Source organism: Sinocyclocheilus rhinocerous, unplaced genomic scaffold (genome assembly GCF_001515625.1).
Source record: "Sinocyclocheilus rhinocerous isolate Xijiao unplaced genomic scaffold, SAMN03320098_v1.1 scaffold1449, whole genome shotgun sequence".
NCBI classification, from domain to species: Eukaryota; Metazoa; Chordata; class Actinopteri; order Cypriniformes; family Cyprinidae; genus Sinocyclocheilus; species Sinocyclocheilus rhinocerous.
The window spans coordinates 211,986-231,224 of NW_015664992.1; the positions used below are offsets into that span (position 1 = coordinate 211,986).

General features: G+C 41.0%; 1 protein-coding gene across 1 annotated transcript in view; it reads right to left on the reverse strand.

Moving 5' to 3' along the window:
* lrp1aa (low density lipoprotein receptor-related protein 1Aa) overlaps positions 1 to 19,239 on the reverse strand; it is a 200,204-nt gene that overhangs the window by 23,876 nt on the left and 157,089 nt on the right. The window contains exons 60-71 of the mRNA XM_016541471.1: positions 19,021 to 19,137; positions 17,755 to 17,874; positions 15,188 to 15,310; positions 14,689 to 14,814; positions 7,337 to 7,453; positions 5,691 to 5,797; positions 5,426 to 5,558; positions 3,947 to 4,069; positions 3,006 to 3,128; positions 1,993 to 2,130; positions 1,765 to 1,896; positions 435 to 554 (exon numbers count right to left, since the gene is read on the reverse strand). Of these exons, the coding sequence (XP_016396957.1) occupies positions 435 to 554; positions 1,765 to 1,896; positions 1,993 to 2,130; positions 3,006 to 3,128; positions 3,947 to 4,069; positions 5,426 to 5,558; positions 5,691 to 5,797; positions 7,337 to 7,453; positions 14,689 to 14,814; positions 15,188 to 15,310; positions 17,755 to 17,874; positions 19,021 to 19,137 (1,479 nt within the window). The remainder of the gene's footprint in view (positions 1 to 434; positions 555 to 1,764; positions 1,897 to 1,992; positions 2,131 to 3,005; positions 3,129 to 3,946; positions 4,070 to 5,425; positions 5,559 to 5,690; positions 5,798 to 7,336; positions 7,454 to 14,688; positions 14,815 to 15,187; positions 15,311 to 17,754; positions 17,875 to 19,020; positions 19,138 to 19,239) is intronic.

Sequence of the window (19,239 nt, forward strand, 5' to 3'; positions counted from 1 at the left end):
AGAACTTAATCTGCATACATACAATATACTCTCATAAAGTGATATGAAAATATAGAACATCTCAACTGCTGGATTTTTTATTATCGCAAAACGTAAACTATATTATCCCACAACAATATATTTAATGTTGGATATATAGTACATCCAACGTTATCCGCATAGATACAGTATACTCACTTAATAAGAGATATACATATACTATAAACCTTATATAACTTTATGTTGTCGCAAATAATCTATATTATCGTTCATTTCAAATCTGCTAAATATGACTAGAAGGCAGATATTAAGAAGATATTATGATATTGATATTAAGATATTAAGATATTTTAATTATTAAAAATCAAGATTTTCTGAAAAACTACCTTGAAACAATGTGAATTGTGAAAAGCAATATACAAATAGACTTGACTTGACTGTAGTTTGAAACGTACTGTCAGCCTTGCAGGTGTCGTTCACTTTAATGAAGTTCTTGTAGCAGCTGCATTTGTGAGAGCCTTTAGTGTTGTTACAGATGTGAGAACAGATCCCGAACTGCTTGCACTCGTTCACATCTGTTGAGAGAGAAAAACGACAACGTGGACAGGCACAAAAACATTAGATGTATAAAGTGAATTTTACAATCATCTCTGCTGAGTGATGATATGATGGATTCATTCTTGTTTGACATTGCTGGTATGGTTTGTTATTAGCACAAGAAATATAGATTCTTTTTTAATTCTAATTTTATGTGGTTTTAGTTGATAAATTGAGCTGTGCTCCATTTTTCTTTTCACCAATACTACTTCCAACAATACTCACTAATATATATATATATATATATATATATACACAGGTGCATCTCAATATTAGAGCTTACAGCTCATGAAAGTCAAAAATCCAGTATCTCAAAATATTAGAATATTTCTTAAGATCAATCAAAAAAAGGATTTGCAAAACAGAAAAGTTCAGTGTTCTTTAAAGTATGTTGATTTATGCATTAGCACAAACTCCAGCATCAGTGAGGTGTGGCATGGAAGCGATCAGCCTGTGGCAAAGTGCTCCAAAATCTCCAGGTAGATGGCTGCATTTAATTTGGACTTGATAAAACACAATGGAGCAACACCAGCAGACATCACAACACCCCAAAGCATCACTGACTTCAGAAACTTCACACTGAACTTCAAGCAGCTTGGATTCTGTGCCTCTCCAGTCTTCCTGCAGACTCCAGACCTCGATTTCCAAATGAAATACAAACACTGACTCCAGCTTCAGTCCACTCCTTGTGAAGCTCTACCAAGAGTTTGAATCGGCTTTGCTTTACAGTATTCTCAAGCTTGCGGTCATCCCTGTTACTTGTGCACCTTTTCCTACCCAATTTCTTTCTTCCAGTCAACTTTGCATTTAATATGCTTTGATACAGCACTCTGTGAACAGCCACCCCTTTCAGTAATGACCTTCTGTGACTTACTCTCTTTGTGGAGGGTGTCAATGCTCGTCTTCTGGACTATTGCCAAGTCAGCAGTCTTGCCCATTATTGTGGTTTCAAAGAACAAGAGATACCATATAAAAGTTTCACTTTTTGAAATAAGTTCCAAAAAAATGAACTGATTGTTTGAGATGCACCTGAATAAATATATATATATATATATATATTAACTTAGATTTAACCATGAGTAAAAACATGCTCTTCTGTAGCTGATAAAGCTTCAAAAAAATGTTTTTGGAGTTTTGTTAGCAGTTTAGTCTCCTTTGGTTCTCAGCATGTGTGTGCTGTACCGGTACCTGTGCAGGTTTGCGGGTGTGTTTTCTGGAAGCCGGGTTTGCAGGAGCAGAACCAGTCGGTTCCATTCACCACACAGTGACCTTCATCTTCACAAATACTGTGGTTGTTACGGCATTCATTTAGACCTGAATCTGTTCAGAGACACAGAACATCACAAATAGACACTCAGTGAACCTCGATCTTTTATGTTTGACAAAGAAAGCTGTCAAATAAACAAATAGGCTCACTTTTCTTGTTGCAGTTGATCTCATCAGAGCCGTAGTCCTCACAGTCGTTGAAGAAATTGCAGCGTAGGTTAATGCTTATACACTTTCCAGTGCTGCAGGTAAACTCACCCTTTCCACAGACCACAGGCGCAGGAGTTTCTGACAGGGAACAGGGACAAATTCACTTCAATAGACATTTACTAGCATAATCAATGACTCATTCTCATTGGTGTCCTCATGACTGCTTATGATTAAAATAAATTAATTAATACATATATGAATGAATTCCTCACTTTCTCTTCAACACTGTTATGCTGTGTCATTTCCACCTGTAGTAATAATACTTTCTGCATCATATCTAAAGGACGTCATCATTAGGTAGGTTTCTTTGGCAGTCTTTTTAATTTCACCGTTTGCACTTATCTTGTCATTCTAGTCCATCTCAATATTTCACCTCAGATTTTTCTTGGTATAAATTTACAGAAAAATATTCACTGTGAATCATGTGGTTGGGTGCAGGACAAATTTTACACAACATTCAACCCCAAAAACATGTGATGTAATGGTTTAAATACACAAAACATGTTTTGAAAGAGAAGCTCCATGGGTTATTGATATATCTTCAAAATCCAATGTGTAAAGGACCAGGACCAATGTGTTACTACCAGATAACTGCGTTATTATTCAAATAATATGCACAGTCTATTAATTCCATACTGAACATATTGTGATTGAGTTGAAAACACATTAGGGTTAGTGTTAGTAATGATAAATAACTATTAGCAAGGCTGTAACCACATATATTTAGGGGATTGCATCCCCCATTTTCTATGGTGGTAAAAAAAAGAAATTCTTAAAAGTTCAGCAAATAAAAAATAAAAAATGCACACACGTCCATACTAATATTTTCAGTAAGAAATCGTACATGAAAATGATGTTAAATGTTTAGTGTAATGGCACAGGCAAAAATGACATGCAAAAAAAAAACAATGACATTTTAAATAAATCAGCCAAGAAAAGTAGCAATTACTCACGGCAGTTGAGTTCATCACTGTTGTCTCCACAGTTGTCAACACCGTCACATTGTTTAGACACTGGCAGACACACTCGGTCATTATGGCAGCGGAACTGTCTGGTGGGAGGACACTGGAATCTCTCTGAAACACACACAGAATAAAAACACAGCAGTCTTGATGTGAAAATTCAGATGATTTCACCAGCAGAGTCAGACTGAACCCCAAACATTCAAACGCTCAATTTGACAGAGTTTGTGCAACAGCTAATGTAAATGAAGCTACACTGCTAATGCAAATGAAGAATCCTAAGGCCTGTTTCACACTTTTTTTTTTCACACCCATATTAACAGGTTGCAATATTCACACTGTATCCAAAAGATAAAGTCTCTGACATATACACGTACAGGTTAAAGGGCGCAGTGCAGTAATATGCTGAACAGGTGTTTTGTGTCATAGCTGTTACTATATTGTGTATTTAATTACACTTGCAATGCAACATTGACCAGCATCCAGGAAAGAATATGTGGCTTATAAGGCTTATATGTGACCCTGGAGCACAAAAGCAGTCTTAAGTCGCTGGGGTATATTTGTAGCAATAGCCAAAAAAACATTGTATGGGTCGAAATGATCTATTTTTCTTTTATGCCAAAAATCATTAGGATATTAAGTAAAGATCAAGTTCCATGAAGATATTTTGTACATTTCCTACTGTAAATATATCAAAACTTAATTTTTGATTAGTAATATGCATTGCTAAGAACTTCATTTGGACAACTTTAAAGGAGATTTTCTCAATATTTTGATTTTGTTTTTGCACCCTCAGATTCCAGATTTTCAAATAGTTGTATCTCGGCCAAATATTGTCCTATCCTTACCATACATCAATGGAAAGCTTATTTATTCAGCTTTCAGTCAATTTGAGCAATCAATTGAGCTGAAAAAAAAAATGCACTACTCACTGCACACGTCTGGGTTCTCGTCTGAATTGTCTCCACAATCGTCCTCGCCGTCACACATCCAGCCCAGCGGCTTACACAGAGTGTTATTACACTGAAACTCATCCAGAGGGCAGAATCGACCCACTGCACACACACACACACACACACACACACACACACAGGGTAACTCATCTGTATTCATTCCAGCACAACCACACAGCAATTACCGTGCGTGTGTGTGTGCGTGTGTGTGTGTGTGTGTGTGTGTAAAACACTTGGCAACGCATCTTCAGAAAGGCCTCCTTGAATACTAAAACCCTCTCCAGAGTCTGATCACTCTAATTAATACTGCAGGCATTGGTTTATGGGTAACGCTGTTGTTTAAAGGAACAGCTCAACCATAAATAAAAATTATATCATTATTTACTTATTCTCATACCTTTTTAAATCTGTACAGTGTTGAAAGGTTTATTTTTCTCCTGCTCTTTCCAAAAACACAATAAAAGCAGTCCATACAACTTGTGCACTACATTTCACGTTGAAATGTAACCTCTTCACCTTGTGTTAGCTACACATACATACATACATAGAATCTAGACAAGAACACAGGCTAAGATTAGTGAATAATGACGTTTTGCTCTGTTTCTCACACAAAGCTCTTTTGTATGACTTTAGAAGATATGTAATATAGTGCAAAAATCATATGGATTTTTTTTTTAATGGAGCTTGACAGATGTGGTCACTATAAATTATCACTGCAGAGAAAAGAGCTATAAGAAGATTCTTCAAAAATTTTCGATAGCAGCATACAGTTCAGGTTAGAAACAAAGTTTAAGGAATAGTTCACCCAAAAATGGAAATTTGGAATGGGTGCCGTCAGAATGAGACTCCAAACACAATAACCCACAAGTAATCCACACGAATCCAGTCTATCCATTAACATCTTGTGAAGCCAAAAGCTGCATGCTTGTAAGAAACAAATCCATCATTAAGACATTTTTAACTTCAAAACCACTGTGTCTGGCTAAAATACGAGTCTTCTATCCACAATATTGCTTTCTCCAGTGAAATATCATCTCATATACATCAGGAGAGAAATATGCACAGATCAAGCACTGTTTACAAATGAAAACAGCTCGAAACAAATATGTTAGTGAATTTAAAGGGTGATGGACTTTTTCACTGGAGAAAGTGTTATTATGAATTAAGGTCTCGTGTTTCAGCCAAAATTTGGGCCTAAATTTCTTAATGATGGATTTGTTTCTTACAAGCTTTTCACTTTCTGACGGCACCCATTCACTGCAGAAGATCCACTGGTGAGCAAGTGATGTAATGTTTTTCTCAAATAAGATGAAGAAACAAACACAACTACATTTTGTGTGGCTTGAGGCTAAAAAAATTTCTAGCAAATTGTAATTTTTGGGTGAAATATTCCTGTAATAAATGACAGTTTCGGTTTGAGCTGATTCTGTATTTAGCATGTTTTTGTGCGATTTTAACCTCCAGTGTCGCAGTTCTCCTCGTCGCTGCCATCCATGCAGTCGGCATCGGCGTCACACCTCCAGCGGAATGGGATGCAGTGACCGTTCTTACACTGAAACTGGTCATTATCACACTTCACATCACAGCCGTGCTGCAAAATACACACACACACACATTACATACTGCAGTGAGTATTTGCTATTCAGGAGGATCATCACTGATCAGTTCTGCTGAAGTGTGTGTTTTCCTGAAGCAGGTGTGAATGAGTGGTTTTGTGACTTGCCTCATCAGACCCGTCAGCACAGTCATGATCTCCATCACACTTCCATCTGCCAGCAATACAGCGGCCGCTGGTGCAGGCAAACTCGCTCTCAGAGCACTGCCTGGGCACTGACACAGACACAAGACACACTTCTGTGATATTTCAACAATATCTTGTCAAGACAAATCCAGGTCACATTTCACTACATGGTCAAAAGAAAGAAATTATATTTATATTTAGCATGAAACAAAAACTGTTGTTAGGCTAAAGATTTTTTGACAAGCATGTTTTCATCCCAATTCTCATTCGTAGTACAAAAACAATGCTTATTCTCATTACAGTAATTAAAATTTTTTTTTTTATTGAATTGCTGGGTATTTATAGTACACAACTGTTCAACAGTTATGGGTCAACAAAGTTTTAAAAGAAGTCTTTTTATGCTCACCAAAGCTGCATTCATTACGGTAATTAAAAATACAGCGAGAAGCTCAACAGTAATATTGTAAAAATTATTACAACTTCAAATAACTTTTCTACTGTAATATATTTTAAAATGTGTGAATTTTCAGCATCATTACTCCAGTCTTCAGTGTCACATGATCCTTCAGAAATCATTCTAATAACAATTTGCTGCATGGTCTATAATTTATGCTCATTAAGTTCAAATGTATCACAGTAATAAGAGCTGAATAAGAATCGCTACGGATAATGGTAAGAACTACAAACAAACTCAAAAGTTAAAAGTCTGGAAAAATTACAATGAGACGTTTAGGAGAAAAACATGCTTTGTTGTCATTAAAAATAATGACATTGTGCAAAAAATCCTAATGGTCCTAAAAACAAGCTGAATTTTCAAAGACAAAAGGTGTGAAATGTGGCATGGATTTTTTTTTCTTTCATGACATTCACTCCGAAGGGTCTCATTAGATCACTTTATATGTAGAAGCAGGGGTTTTTAGGTAATATGTTTGTTAAGGGCATACATCTTAAACCAGAGGCACAAGGACAGATGGAGCTTTGGGTGTTTGGGAGCAGCAGGCAAAAAAAAAAAATCAAATCCAAACCATAACTGCTCAAAAACTGCAGGAAAGGGCTTCACAGTGGCTAGCTGCTGAGTACTGGAAAAGGCTCGTTATTAATCATTGATTATCATGATTATATCTTCTTTAACCATTTAACCGGTTACATGTACTGTAAATTGCTGTCTTCAGTTTTTCATGCATAGTGAAACAGAAAAGAACATTCAAGCCTCCCAGTGTCACCAGCGAGCAGCCACTGACGGAGATGTTCAGGACTGAAGTGGACATTTGAAAATGGAAACCTACCTCTAACCCACATCAATGTGGCAGTGTGAAATGAAGAATAAACAAGATGTAGACACGTAAATGACTGGACGAAACAAAAACATGCACAAAGGGAAAAAAAAGTCCTCTCGTTAATTAAAATGTGCTCATGAACAAATAAATGAGAATGACAACGATCAGGTTTTTCGGTTCATTTCGTATCGCTGACTGCCACTTGTCTGAGAGCCTAACAGAACGTTCTGTTCCTGCTGCCATTGCTGTGATGTAAGGTGAAGCATGTCTCTGGATGTGTGTGTGCCTGATGTTCATCTGGACCCGTGGAGTCTCAGCGCTCAGATGCAGCAGCGGGCGGTGGAAACCTACCACACTTATCCTCGTCCGAGTTGTCCCCGCAGTCGTTGTCATAGTCACACTGCCAGCGGCCGGGAACACAGCGATTGTTTTTACAGCGGAACTGATATGGCTCACACGTTCTCTCATCTGCATATATAGCCACAACATTAGTGCTGTGTAATTCTTCAGTGGCAGCATATAAATAACTAAATTATAGAAACTTTAACATATAAGTTAAGGGATAGTTAACCCAAAAATCACAAATCTTTCATAATTTTATGAAAATTGTCGTCATGTCGTTCCAGACCTAAAACAATTTGGTTAATCTTCAATAATCGAAATATTGAAAACATATATTTTAATGAAACCTAAGAGGTTTCTGTCCCCCCATTGAGGTCCAGCTAACCAAATCTTAGAAGATCTAAAAAGGTAATAAAAGCGTCGCAAAACAGAAACATATTCAAATCTTGTGAAGAGATATGATTGCTGTATATGATGCACAGATTTAATTTAGGCTTGTCTGTATTAATTTAATGTCCGTATTAAAATAAACACACATACTACTGTCATGCGAGCCTACTGTGCTGGAGCGAGGAGACGCGGAGACATAGGAGATTCCAATAAACAGAACTTTAATGAACAGAACACCAGGAACGCACACGTAGCACTGGGGTAAGACTCCTCGCTCCAGCACAGTAGGCTCGCATGACAGTAGTATGTGTGTTTATTTTAATACGGACATTAAATTAATACAGACAAGCCTAAATTAAATCTGTGCATCATATACAGCAATCATATCTCTTCACAAGATTTGAATATGTTTCTGTTTTGCGACGCTTTTATTACCTTTTTAGATCTTCTAAGATTTGGTTAGCTGGACCTCAATGGGGGGACAGAAACCTCTTAGGTTTCATTAAAATATATGTTTTCAATATTTCGATTATTGAAGATTAACCAAATTGTTTTAGGTCTGGAACCACATGACGACAATTTTCATAAAATTATGAAAGATTTGTGATTTTTGGGTTACAGGGAGAAACTAATGAACTATGAGGACAGGAACATGAAGATAACCAAATAAGGGCATAATGTCACGTGGGGGAAGAAAACACACAAGACATGGAACAGAGTCTGACATTACTCCCCCCTCCCGGAAGGCGCGTCCTCGCGCTACACAACATCCAACGAGGAGGGGGTGGGGGTGGCACGAGCGGTACCCATTCGGGGCGCCATGGCGGAGCTGGCAGCTCGGGGAGCCATGGCGGAGCAGGGAACTCAGGGGGCCACGGCGAATCAGACAGTTCGGGGCGCCGTGGCGGATCAGGCAGACTAGGAGGCCATGGCGGAGCAGACAGTTCAGGAGGCCATGGCGGAGCAGACAGTTCAGGAGGCCATGGCGGATCAGGAGACTCAGAAAGCCATGGCGGAGCAGGGAACTCAGGAGGCCATGGCTGACAGCCTCCGTGGCCTTGGCCTCGCCACTACAGCTGGGAACTCAGGACGCCATGGCTGGACGGCCTCCGTGGCCTTGGCCTCACCACTCGGCCCGGCCACTACGGACGGACCCATACTACACCCCCAAAAAAACTTGGGGACTGGAGCCCTCACTGGGCTAGACGAGGGGACAGGAGCCCTCACTGGGCTAGACTCGGGGACTGAAACCCGCTCTGGGCTAAACTCGGGGACTGGAACCCTCCGTGGACTAAACTCGGGAACAGGAGCCCTCCGTGGGCTAAACTCAGGAACAGGAGCCCTCTTTGGGCTGGATTCGGGCCTGGAGCCCACACTGGAGCGAGCTCTGGGGCTGGAGCCGACAAAGGTGCGAGCTCCGTGGCTGGAGCCAACCGCCTTCTCCTCCTTAGATTCCCCTTTAGTTTCGGGGTGAAAGGCGTGGTCGGCGGGCTTGAGTGACCGCGGCCGGCGGGCTTGACTGAGGAACCACCGGTGGGCTTGAGAATGCCACGGCCGGCGGGCTTGACTGAGGAGCGGCCGGCAGGCTTAAGAATGCCGCAGCAGGCCGGCTTGACTTTGGAGCGGCCGGCGGGCTTGACTGTGGAACGGCCGGCGGAGGGGTTCCGGATCGGGATCGGAGACTCTCCAGACACCGGATGACCGCCTCCTTCCAGTCGAGGTTGGTGGTGTCTGGGAGTTCCGTGGGCTGATGGTAAGTGATCCCGAGCCGGAACAGCGTGAAGAGGGTCTCCCCATCGAGGGAACTGGCAAGGGCGAGCGGCATGAATGCCCTCGCGTAGGTGAGCGCGTCGTGGCTCGCCTGAGCCACGGCGATGAACATCGCTCATTCCTCCGTGTTGGCGGGGAGAAATGAAAACAAAAGACTTTCAAACGAAAAACAAACAAAGGGAGAATTCTGTCATGCGAGCCTACTGTGCTGAAGCGAGGAGACGCGGAGATGTAGGAGATTCCAATAAAGAGAACTTTAATGAACAGAACACCAGGAAAGCACACGTAGCACTGGGGTAAGATGAACAATTCCGGATAAGGAAGAACAGAACGGGCTAGAACTCAAATAGGGCAGATAACGAGGGGCAGACAGGTGAGGAGGGTAACTAATAATGAGACACAGGGAGAAACAAATGAACTATGAGGACAGGAACAGGAACTTAATCAAATAGCCAAATAGGGGCATAATGTCACATAGGGAGCACGTGGGGGAAGAAAACACACAAGACATGGAACAGAGTCTGACAACTACAGAGCAAATCACATATAGTAAACGCAGAAGCTTTTGTGTGCATCATACACTAGAACAAACCTCACTGGCTCTTGTGCATCACACTTGCATGTCTGAGCTCTCTGTATGTGTGTAAATATATAGTGAACAGATTTAATTTACACTTTAAAGCAATTGTATCTCTTCACAAGAATTAATCCACTCGATTGATATGTATTTGTTTGTTTTACAAACCCTTTATAATCTTTAAATTCTCTAAGTTCTAACCCATCAAAGTTAAAAATGTCTTAATTTGTGTTTCAAAGATGAACCAAAGTCTTATGGGTTTGGAACGATATGAGGGTGAGTAAATGATGACAATTTTCATTTGCTTTTCAAAGGAACTTGTGCTGCATCAAAACACTGTGGGAGCGCCTCTGGCTCTTGAAGCATGTGTGAAATCAGTCTAATGGAGTGGCGAGACTTCACGGGCAGAGTGATGTAGAAACCAGGACGCTTAAAAGCGGAACAAGCAGCGTTAGCTTCTGTGTCTTGTCTATCAGAGTTTATGTTTGTTTGTCTGTGCCAGTGCACAATCAATGTCAAAATAAGTAAAATATGGTGAGCAAAGAGTCTAAATAAGGCCTAAATCAAAATGATTGTGTATTCCTCCCTGCCCGCGCTATATTACGGGTGGGAACACACACGGTTCCGGTCCCGCTGCAGTTGAGGCAGAGCGGCGATTGAGATTGTGGGACTCGCAAACTGATCTAGTTAGAGATGGGCTCTGCCTTTTATAAAATAAACCATATTCAGCCCAGCTCTTCAGCCCTAATGTATCAGACTATGCAAACATCAAGGGGTTGAATGAGCAGGGCTATGGGGCGATACCTAAGGTGGAGCAGACGCTTACGAGCGATCTGTCCCTTGATACAGCATTATCTCTTAAGTCTCCAACATTACCCACCAAGCCATGTAGAACAACTTCAGCTCTGGTGGGTAAGGTGGCAGGTCAAGCCAAGGGATGTCTGCAGGCATACCAGGCTGACCTGTTAAAATACCTTGATGAGAGCAAGGGGGTAGGTACGGACACAATCCAAGAACTGGACCAGGCCACCGATTTGTCTCTTCAGTCCAATAAGGAGACGGCTAGAGCCATCAGCCATTCTATGGAAGCCCTGGTGGCCATGGATTGGAAACTGTGAACTTGTCTGACATCAGAGAGAAGGACAAGTTTTTCCTCCTGGATGCTCCACTTGCACCTTCTGGCCTAGTCGTCGACAGGTTGTAGGAGGTTAAATAGCAGGCAGCAGCATTCCAGCGCTACCTCCCTCGCCGACCTCAGGTCTTGGGGGCTGCTGGGAGGGAACAGCTCCTGGTATTGCACTACTCAGAAGCAGAGTGTTGCTTTCTGTGATGCCTCACCCACATGAAAGAGCTGGGGTTAAGCCTGCAGGCCAAGAAGAGTGTGCTTTCTCCAGTACAGAGGACCACTTATCTTGGCGTGATATGGGATTTGACGATGATGTAGGCACGTCTGTCTCCTTCTCATATCGATTCGATTCTTGTAGCCGTAAACAGAGTGAGGCTAGGCCAGTCACTCACTGTAAAACAGTTTTAGAGTTTGTTGGGTCAGATGGCAGCAGCATCCAATGTGATACCTTTTGGCCTGCTGCCCATGAGACCTTTGCAGTGGTGGCTCAGAACCAAGGGGTTTTCCCTGAGGGGCAACCCACTTTGCATGATCAAGGTCACACACCCCTGTTAAAAAAACCAGCATATGCTGGTATGTATGTTTGTTTTGAAGCATGGCTGCTGGTTTGAGCTGGTTTAAACTGGTCATGAGCTGGTTGTTAGGTATTTTTTGAAGCATGGCTGCTGGTATGAGCTGGTTTAAGCTGGTCGTGTGCTGGTCGTGAGCAGGAGCTAGTTGCTTAGGACCAGCTTAGGACCAGCACATGACCAGCTAAGGACCAGCTTAAACCAGCTCATGACCAGCTAAGGACCAGCTTGAACCAGCTCAAACCAGCAGCCATGCTTCAAAACATACCTAACCAGCATATGCTGTTTTTTCAACAGGGATAATGCCATACATTCATGTGGAAGAAGCCTTGGTTCTTGTCCCAGGGTCTTTGTGTTGGGAGCTCCTTGTCATCGCGTAACGCTTACAACATATGCATCCCTCACTGGCTGAGGAGCGATCATGAATTGTTCGCTCAGCTCAGAGTCTGTGGGGAGACATCATCTCTCGTGGCACATCAATTGCCTGAAGATGCTGGCTGTGTTCTGAGCATTGAAATACTTTCTCACAGACCCAAGAGGCCATCATGTGCTTGTTTGTACAGACAACACATCTGTGGTCTCTTACAGTGTCCACTTTGCAAGTTGCACACCAGATCCTCCTGTGGGCTCAGGAAAAACTGGTCTCCCAAGGTGGTAGAGCAGATTTGGAGGGAGTTCGGCCAGGCAGAAGTGGACTTGTTTGCGTCTCAAGAAACGACACACTGGCTATGTTTACATGCAACCAAATAATCCGTCAGTAATCGGATTGATGGCTCAATCGGACTGAAAACCTTCATGTAAACACCTTAATCGATCCAATTAAGCACAATCTGAATGAGATTTTGATCGGATTGAAAGGGGTGGTTTATTCCTTTTCTAAAACACTTGATCGGATTGAAAACCGAAACCGAAAGGACTGCGCATGTGCAATGACACAGAAATAGCATAATGACACATGACACGCCGAACAAGCTGTACTTTCTGTTGATAAAGAGTTGTATAAATTAATGTCCTGTCATTATAAAACTCTCCTTTCACTCAGCGTCTGTGAAGTGGAGCAGGACAACATCCCACCAGTCCTTGTTTCGGATTCTCATCCACGGACGACTGGTTTTGGGCACGGGGTCGCACATTTTTACTGCGTGATAAATATAAGCAGCACGGCACCATGGTTGATATGTAATATTTATCCAGAAATGGATACCTATTAATTCCGCTGTTTAAAACAAATAAAGAAACCGTGTAGGAGAGTGGTTATTATGTGCAAACAGGGGGAAACTCTATATTTGTTCAGTGTGCGCATGTCCAAAACAATAAATTCCAATTTGAAGCTTGTGACATATAAACACGCACATCAACCCGATCACTTTATTTAGCCTTCATGTAAACACTACATTCAGATTCATAAATTTAATTGAATTCAGTCTGATTGAAACAAAAATTGTGCATGTAAACAGCCAATGTCTGCTCTGGTTTTCCCTCATGTGAGCTTCTCTCGGACTGGATGCCATGGTACAGGCATTGCTGTATGCATTTCCTTCAATTGCTCTGCTGCCAGGTGTTCTGGAGAGAGCTCACCGGAACAGGGTCCATCTGTTACTAGTAGCCTTGTTCTGGCTGGCTCGAGTATGGTTCTCAGACCAAGTGGCACTCCTCAACGGCTCTCCTTGGGAGGTTCCGGTCAGGCCAGGGCGATCAGGAGGTTCTCGCCCTGCAGCCCAAGACTGGTTGCCCACTGAAGCTAAGCACGGTTGCCCCTGGTCAGTACATGGATGGGAGATCTCCTGGGAAAACTAGGTTGCTGCTGGAAGAGGTGTTAGTAAGGCCAGCAGGGGGTGCTCACCCTGTAGTCTGTGTGGGTCCTAACTCCCCAGTATAGTGACGGGGACACTATACTGTCAAAAAAGCACCGTCCTTCAGATGAGACGTTAAACCAAGGTCCAGACTCTCTGTGGTCATTAAAAATCCCAGGATGTCTTTCGAAAAGTGCATCCTGGCCAAATTCGCCCATTGGCCTCTAACCATCATGGACTCCTAACAATCCCCATATCTACTGATTGGCTTCATCACTCTGTCTCCTCTCCACCAATAAGCTGGTGTGTGGTGGGCATTCTGGCGCACTATGGCTGCCGTCGCATCATCCAGGTGGATGCTGCACACTGGTGGTGGGCGAGGAGATACCCCCCTCACAATGTAGAGCGCTTTGAGTGCTTAGAAAAGCAGAAAAGCACTATATAAATGTAACGAATTATTATTATTATTATTATTATTAGGTGGGACCTTTTGTCTTAGGCAGGGGGCTCAATCCTTCACCTTCGCCTGGAGTTATGGACGCTATGGGTGTGGCCTCTGAGAGGGCACAACTTACAAATTCTAGTCTCTCAGCTGAGGTTGCTGAGAACATACTCCACTCCAGAGCTTCCTCCATGAGGAAACAGAACGCCTTGAAGTGGGCACTGTTTGTTTGGTGTGGAAATCGACAGCAGGACCCAGTTTACTGTCTGGTTGGTTCAGTGCTGGAGTGATTCTCCACAAGGTTATCTCCCTCCACCTTAAAGGTGTACGAGACACTTCATCTCCCTGCTATACTCCCTGCATCCCTGTGAGCAACCTGCTTCGACCTATCAGAAGCTAATGCTATTTGTTCCAGATGTGCTTTTGAGCTTCCTGGTTTCTACATCACCCCGCCCGTGATGTCTCGCCACTCCATTGGACTGATTTCACACGTGCTTCAAGACGCTATCACTTCCCCACAGCGTTTTGACGCGGCGTCTCGTTTCCTCTCAGGGAATCATGGTTACAGACGTAAACTGAGACATTCTTGATGAACTATCCCGTTAAATTTGAATTCAAATTTTAATTTTTAATTAATGATACTACTCTAAAATATTTCATTTGCTAGTCTTGTATATAAAGCATATGAACGCACCACACTCCTCTTTGGGTTCATCTGAAGAATCACCACAGTCATCCTCTCCGTCGCATTTCCAGCGAGCTGGGATACAGCGACCGGAGTCTTTACAGCGGAACTCATCCACACCACATGTCATCTGAGCTACAGAAAGAGATATAAGAAAGAACTGAATGAATTATATCAATATGTGCTAATTGGTAGAAGTAATAATAATAATAATAATAAGTTTATTTTATATAGCGTTATTCTGCAACCTCAAGGTCGCTTTACAATATCAAAACAGATGAGCATGACAGCAGACAGAAAAACAAAATACAAATAAACATGAAATCCATGGCATGAATCTGGAGATCCACAGTGTTCAAACAATAGTATCAGCAGATATTAAGCTATTTTGAAAACATAACCATGCCTGTTTCTATCTATTAATAGCCATGGCAATGGATAATGTACAGTGAGTTTTGATTTAAAAATTTTATATAATGAGTTTTTAATTAAAAAAATTTCCACTTACTGCAGTTGGCGGGTTCGTCAGATCCATCAACGCAGTCATTATCACGGTCACACACCCACACACGTGGGATACAGCGCTTGGTTATGGCACACTGGAACTGGTTGGGTGCACACGTTACTTCCGCTACATACAAATAAACAAGTTATACTTTAATCATATTTTCAAAAGAAAAAAATATGTAATGTAAAGCCTAAACCAAACACACTAAACTAAAAAAACTGTCATGATATGTATTTTAGTGTTATACTTGTGTAAATACATTACATAAATTCAAAAGATTTGGGTCTGTAAGATTTTTTTATGTTTTTGAAAGAAGTCTCTTCTGCTCACAAAGGCTGCATTTATTTGATCAAAATACAATAAAATATAACTTTATAATTTGAAATAACTGTTTTATATTTTAATACATTTTAAACTGCAATTTATTCCTGTGATGGCAAAGATCCCTGTGTTTTTCAGCATCATTACTCCAGTCTTCGGTGTCACATGATCATTCAGAAATCATTCAAATATGCTGCGTTGGTAATAGAGATGTCATGTTCCATCTGCATTCTGTTTCTAAAGACTTTTACTATGGACTGAAGTATGTTTTCTTCCTTTTGGTATTTGTGTTCAAGTTTTCCCATGTTTAGTTTCTGTTCCTCTTAGTTTCCAGAGCTGTTGATTACGTTTCCATGGTTTCTGATTGTATGCATTTGTTTTCTTGTTTAGCCCCTTGTTATTTCCTATATAGACTGTTGCAAATTCACACCTGTATCATCTTCACATGTTTACATTAAAACTGCACTTAGATCCAAACCATGTCTGCTTGGAAACCATGATAGAAATTTGGACCAAATATTATGGATCTAGCAGTGGAACAACTCCTCCTCCTCACCTAGGATGCTCAATACCCTGAAAACCACACCTGTGAGTTCTTCCATCTGGCAAACTCTGTGCACTTACTGGACAGGTCCCTAAGTTCCTTTTTCTATGTCTTTGAGAGATATTTTGTGACTTTGTAGAGCTGGGTGAGGTGGAGGAGAATTCCAATCTCCTAATATCCACTCCAGCCCCAGAGCTCATGTCAGAGTCTGCTTCAGCACCAGAGCTCATACAAGGGTCTGCTCCAGTCTTTGAATTGATCTATTTATTTGTTTATTTTTGCACAGACTTGCACAGACAGAACACAAGGATGGTTTGTCCCAGAGCCATCTCCCACCACCCTGTCCATCCTGGAGTCAGCGCCGACCTCCCTGTCCATCCCAGAACCAACACCTGCAGTCAGGTCAAAACTGCAGACTCTTCCCATAATTATTTTCACCCCAAGAGTCCTATCTGAGCAGTTAATTACTCTCTTTGTCCCAGCCACTGAGGCTGCCTCCCCACATTTTTTTGCCAGTCACGTCCAGCTTGGTTGACTTCAGTTCAACTTGGTTCTAGCCATTTCCTTGGCTTCCCTCCACTGGTTCCATCCAGCACAAATGACTCACCAGTCTCATCCATCTCCCTAGCCCTTCCTCCTCAATCAGGATCTTCTACATCAGCTACCCTGACTCCCCCGATTGCTGCTGCTCTGCCGGTTCTCCCCAGTCCTCCAGCTTCACCGCTGTGACCCCCGTCTTCTGGCTCCACCACTGTCCTCAGTCACACCGGCTCTACCTTGCCATGCTCCTCTAAATCCCCCGGCTCTGCCTCAGACCTCTCCCGTTCAGTGGTCCTGGCTTTTCTCACCTGGGAACCACCATTACCTTCCTGTGACCTGGACATTCCTTTCTTTTTTATTGTGCTAGCTGTGTTCTATGTTTCTAAGGACTTTTACTTTGAAGTATATTTTGATTCGTTTTGGTGTTTGTGTTCAAGTTTTTCAGTGTTTAATTCCTGTTCCTTTTCGTTTCCAGAGTGACTGATTATATTTCCATAGTTTCTGATTGTTCACACCTGTTTTTTGTGTAGCTCCTCGTTATTCCCTTCGTATATATAGCCCTTTGTTTCCTTAGTCATTTGTCTGATATTGTCTTGATGTTTTGCATTTGCTGTTGGCTTCCTTGTTTTTTTTCTTCAAGTTATTAACTAGCCTCACTCCTGTATCATCTTCATGTGCTTATATTAAAGCTGCTCTTAGATTCTAATCACATTTCCTTGCGATCCGTAGTTCAAATAAACATTTTTTAATCAATCCTAGTCCTGGAGCCCCTTTGGATATCTCCCTAATCAAACATACCTGATTCAGCTCATTACAGAAAATAAATATTTTGTAATATTATGAATGCATTTGTTGTCACTTTTGACCCATTTAATGCATCCTTGCTGGATAAAAGTATTAATTTCTTAAAAAAGTAATAAAAAATAATTAAATATCTCACTGACCCCAATGATCTTTCAGATGAGCAAACACTCTACACGTTCTTCTATCTTCCAGAGGACAATAATAGAAGGTCTGTGATGTATGTATGTGTGAGTGGCGATACAACTGATCACATCTAATTTTCAAAGTCACAGCATGGCTTTGTGAGATTATTAAAACATAAAAGGCTTTTTTTTTGTCTTCTCATTTTTATGTCTTATTGTCTTATAATGAAACTCACGGCAGTCTTTCTCATCCTCTCCTTCCCCGCAGTTGTCTTGGCCGTTACAGCGGAATATTCCAGGAATACAGCGACTGGGATTGGTGCATTTAAACTGACTGGGCAAACACACGTGAATATCTGCAAATCACACATACAAACACATTAGTGGAGTAACAAAGCTGATATGCTTATTGCCCTATTGGAGGCAGCTGAGGGAAAGTCATATTTTCAGTCAAAAGATGGGAAAATGTAACTTATTACTTATTAAAGCAATTATTCTCAAGTGGTAATGTGTTACCGCAATCTTACCACATATAATACAGTGTACTTATAGGCACAAAGTCAAGCTCTTTAAAAACAGCAGCAATAGCAATATTCTAAAAAACACTATAGTGTTCAATAAATACACTGCTTGTACTTACTATTAACAATATTCTGAATAATCCTATGGTTCACTAGTACAGTATTAATACTGTTTGTGCATATTCTGTAAATACTGTTCTGGATATCTGAAGTCTGGTAGACAAAGTATACATATCAAGTACTTTAGTTTAAGTGCAGGTACCCTCATAAAATATTACTCCAATAAGTACTCATTTTAAATTTTACGTGAGTAAGTACTTGATTTTTAAAGTAAGGTAAAGTTTAGAAAGTAAAATGTACTGTTGTTAATGTTTATTTATTTTGCAGTTTTACTTATCTAAGATTAGTGGATGAAGAGATTAAATTTGTATTGATCTGCAAATAAGTTTTATTTTATTACCAAAACATACGCTATTATAACATTAAATTTCAATATGCATAAGCAACTGTGCAAAAAACTTCACATAGGGCAAAATTTGTTAATATTTTAGGAAGAATGATTTGCAAATATACTAGTTATATATCTCATTACATCATTATATGAAGTGTTATAGCAGAGAGGATTGTGCATGGGCATTCACTTGCATTATTTTAACATTATCTAGTTAAATAATTAGAACAGCTGCAATTAGATCATAAATGATTCAACTGAAAAGAAGCAGCTTGTTCACGAATCAACAACGCTGTCACGTCTCGATTTCTTCAGTTCAAAATAACAAGGAACAATATGTTTTTTATGAAATTCAGTGGAGTAAAAAGTGTGATATTATGTTTTGGAATATAGTGAAGTAAAGGTTTTCCAAAAGAAAAATATTCTGATAAAATCTGAAAAATGTACTTAAGTACAGTAAAGTAACAGTAAAAATCCATTGTGACATTTTGCGCAGATGAAAAACAGAGGTGGTGTGTGGTGAAACATACCGCAGTTGGCCTCGTCAGAGTTATCCTGGCAGTCGTTGTCTCCGTCACAGATGTACGCTGGGTTTGTACAGATCCCAGTATCACACTGGAACTGACCTGGTCTGCATTTAAACTCAGCTGTTGAAAGAAATATGTACAAATGTGCTTTTATTACACATCTGTTAGTTATGCTACAGGGAGAAAATGTGTCTCCTACAATCCACATCACTCACGGCAGTC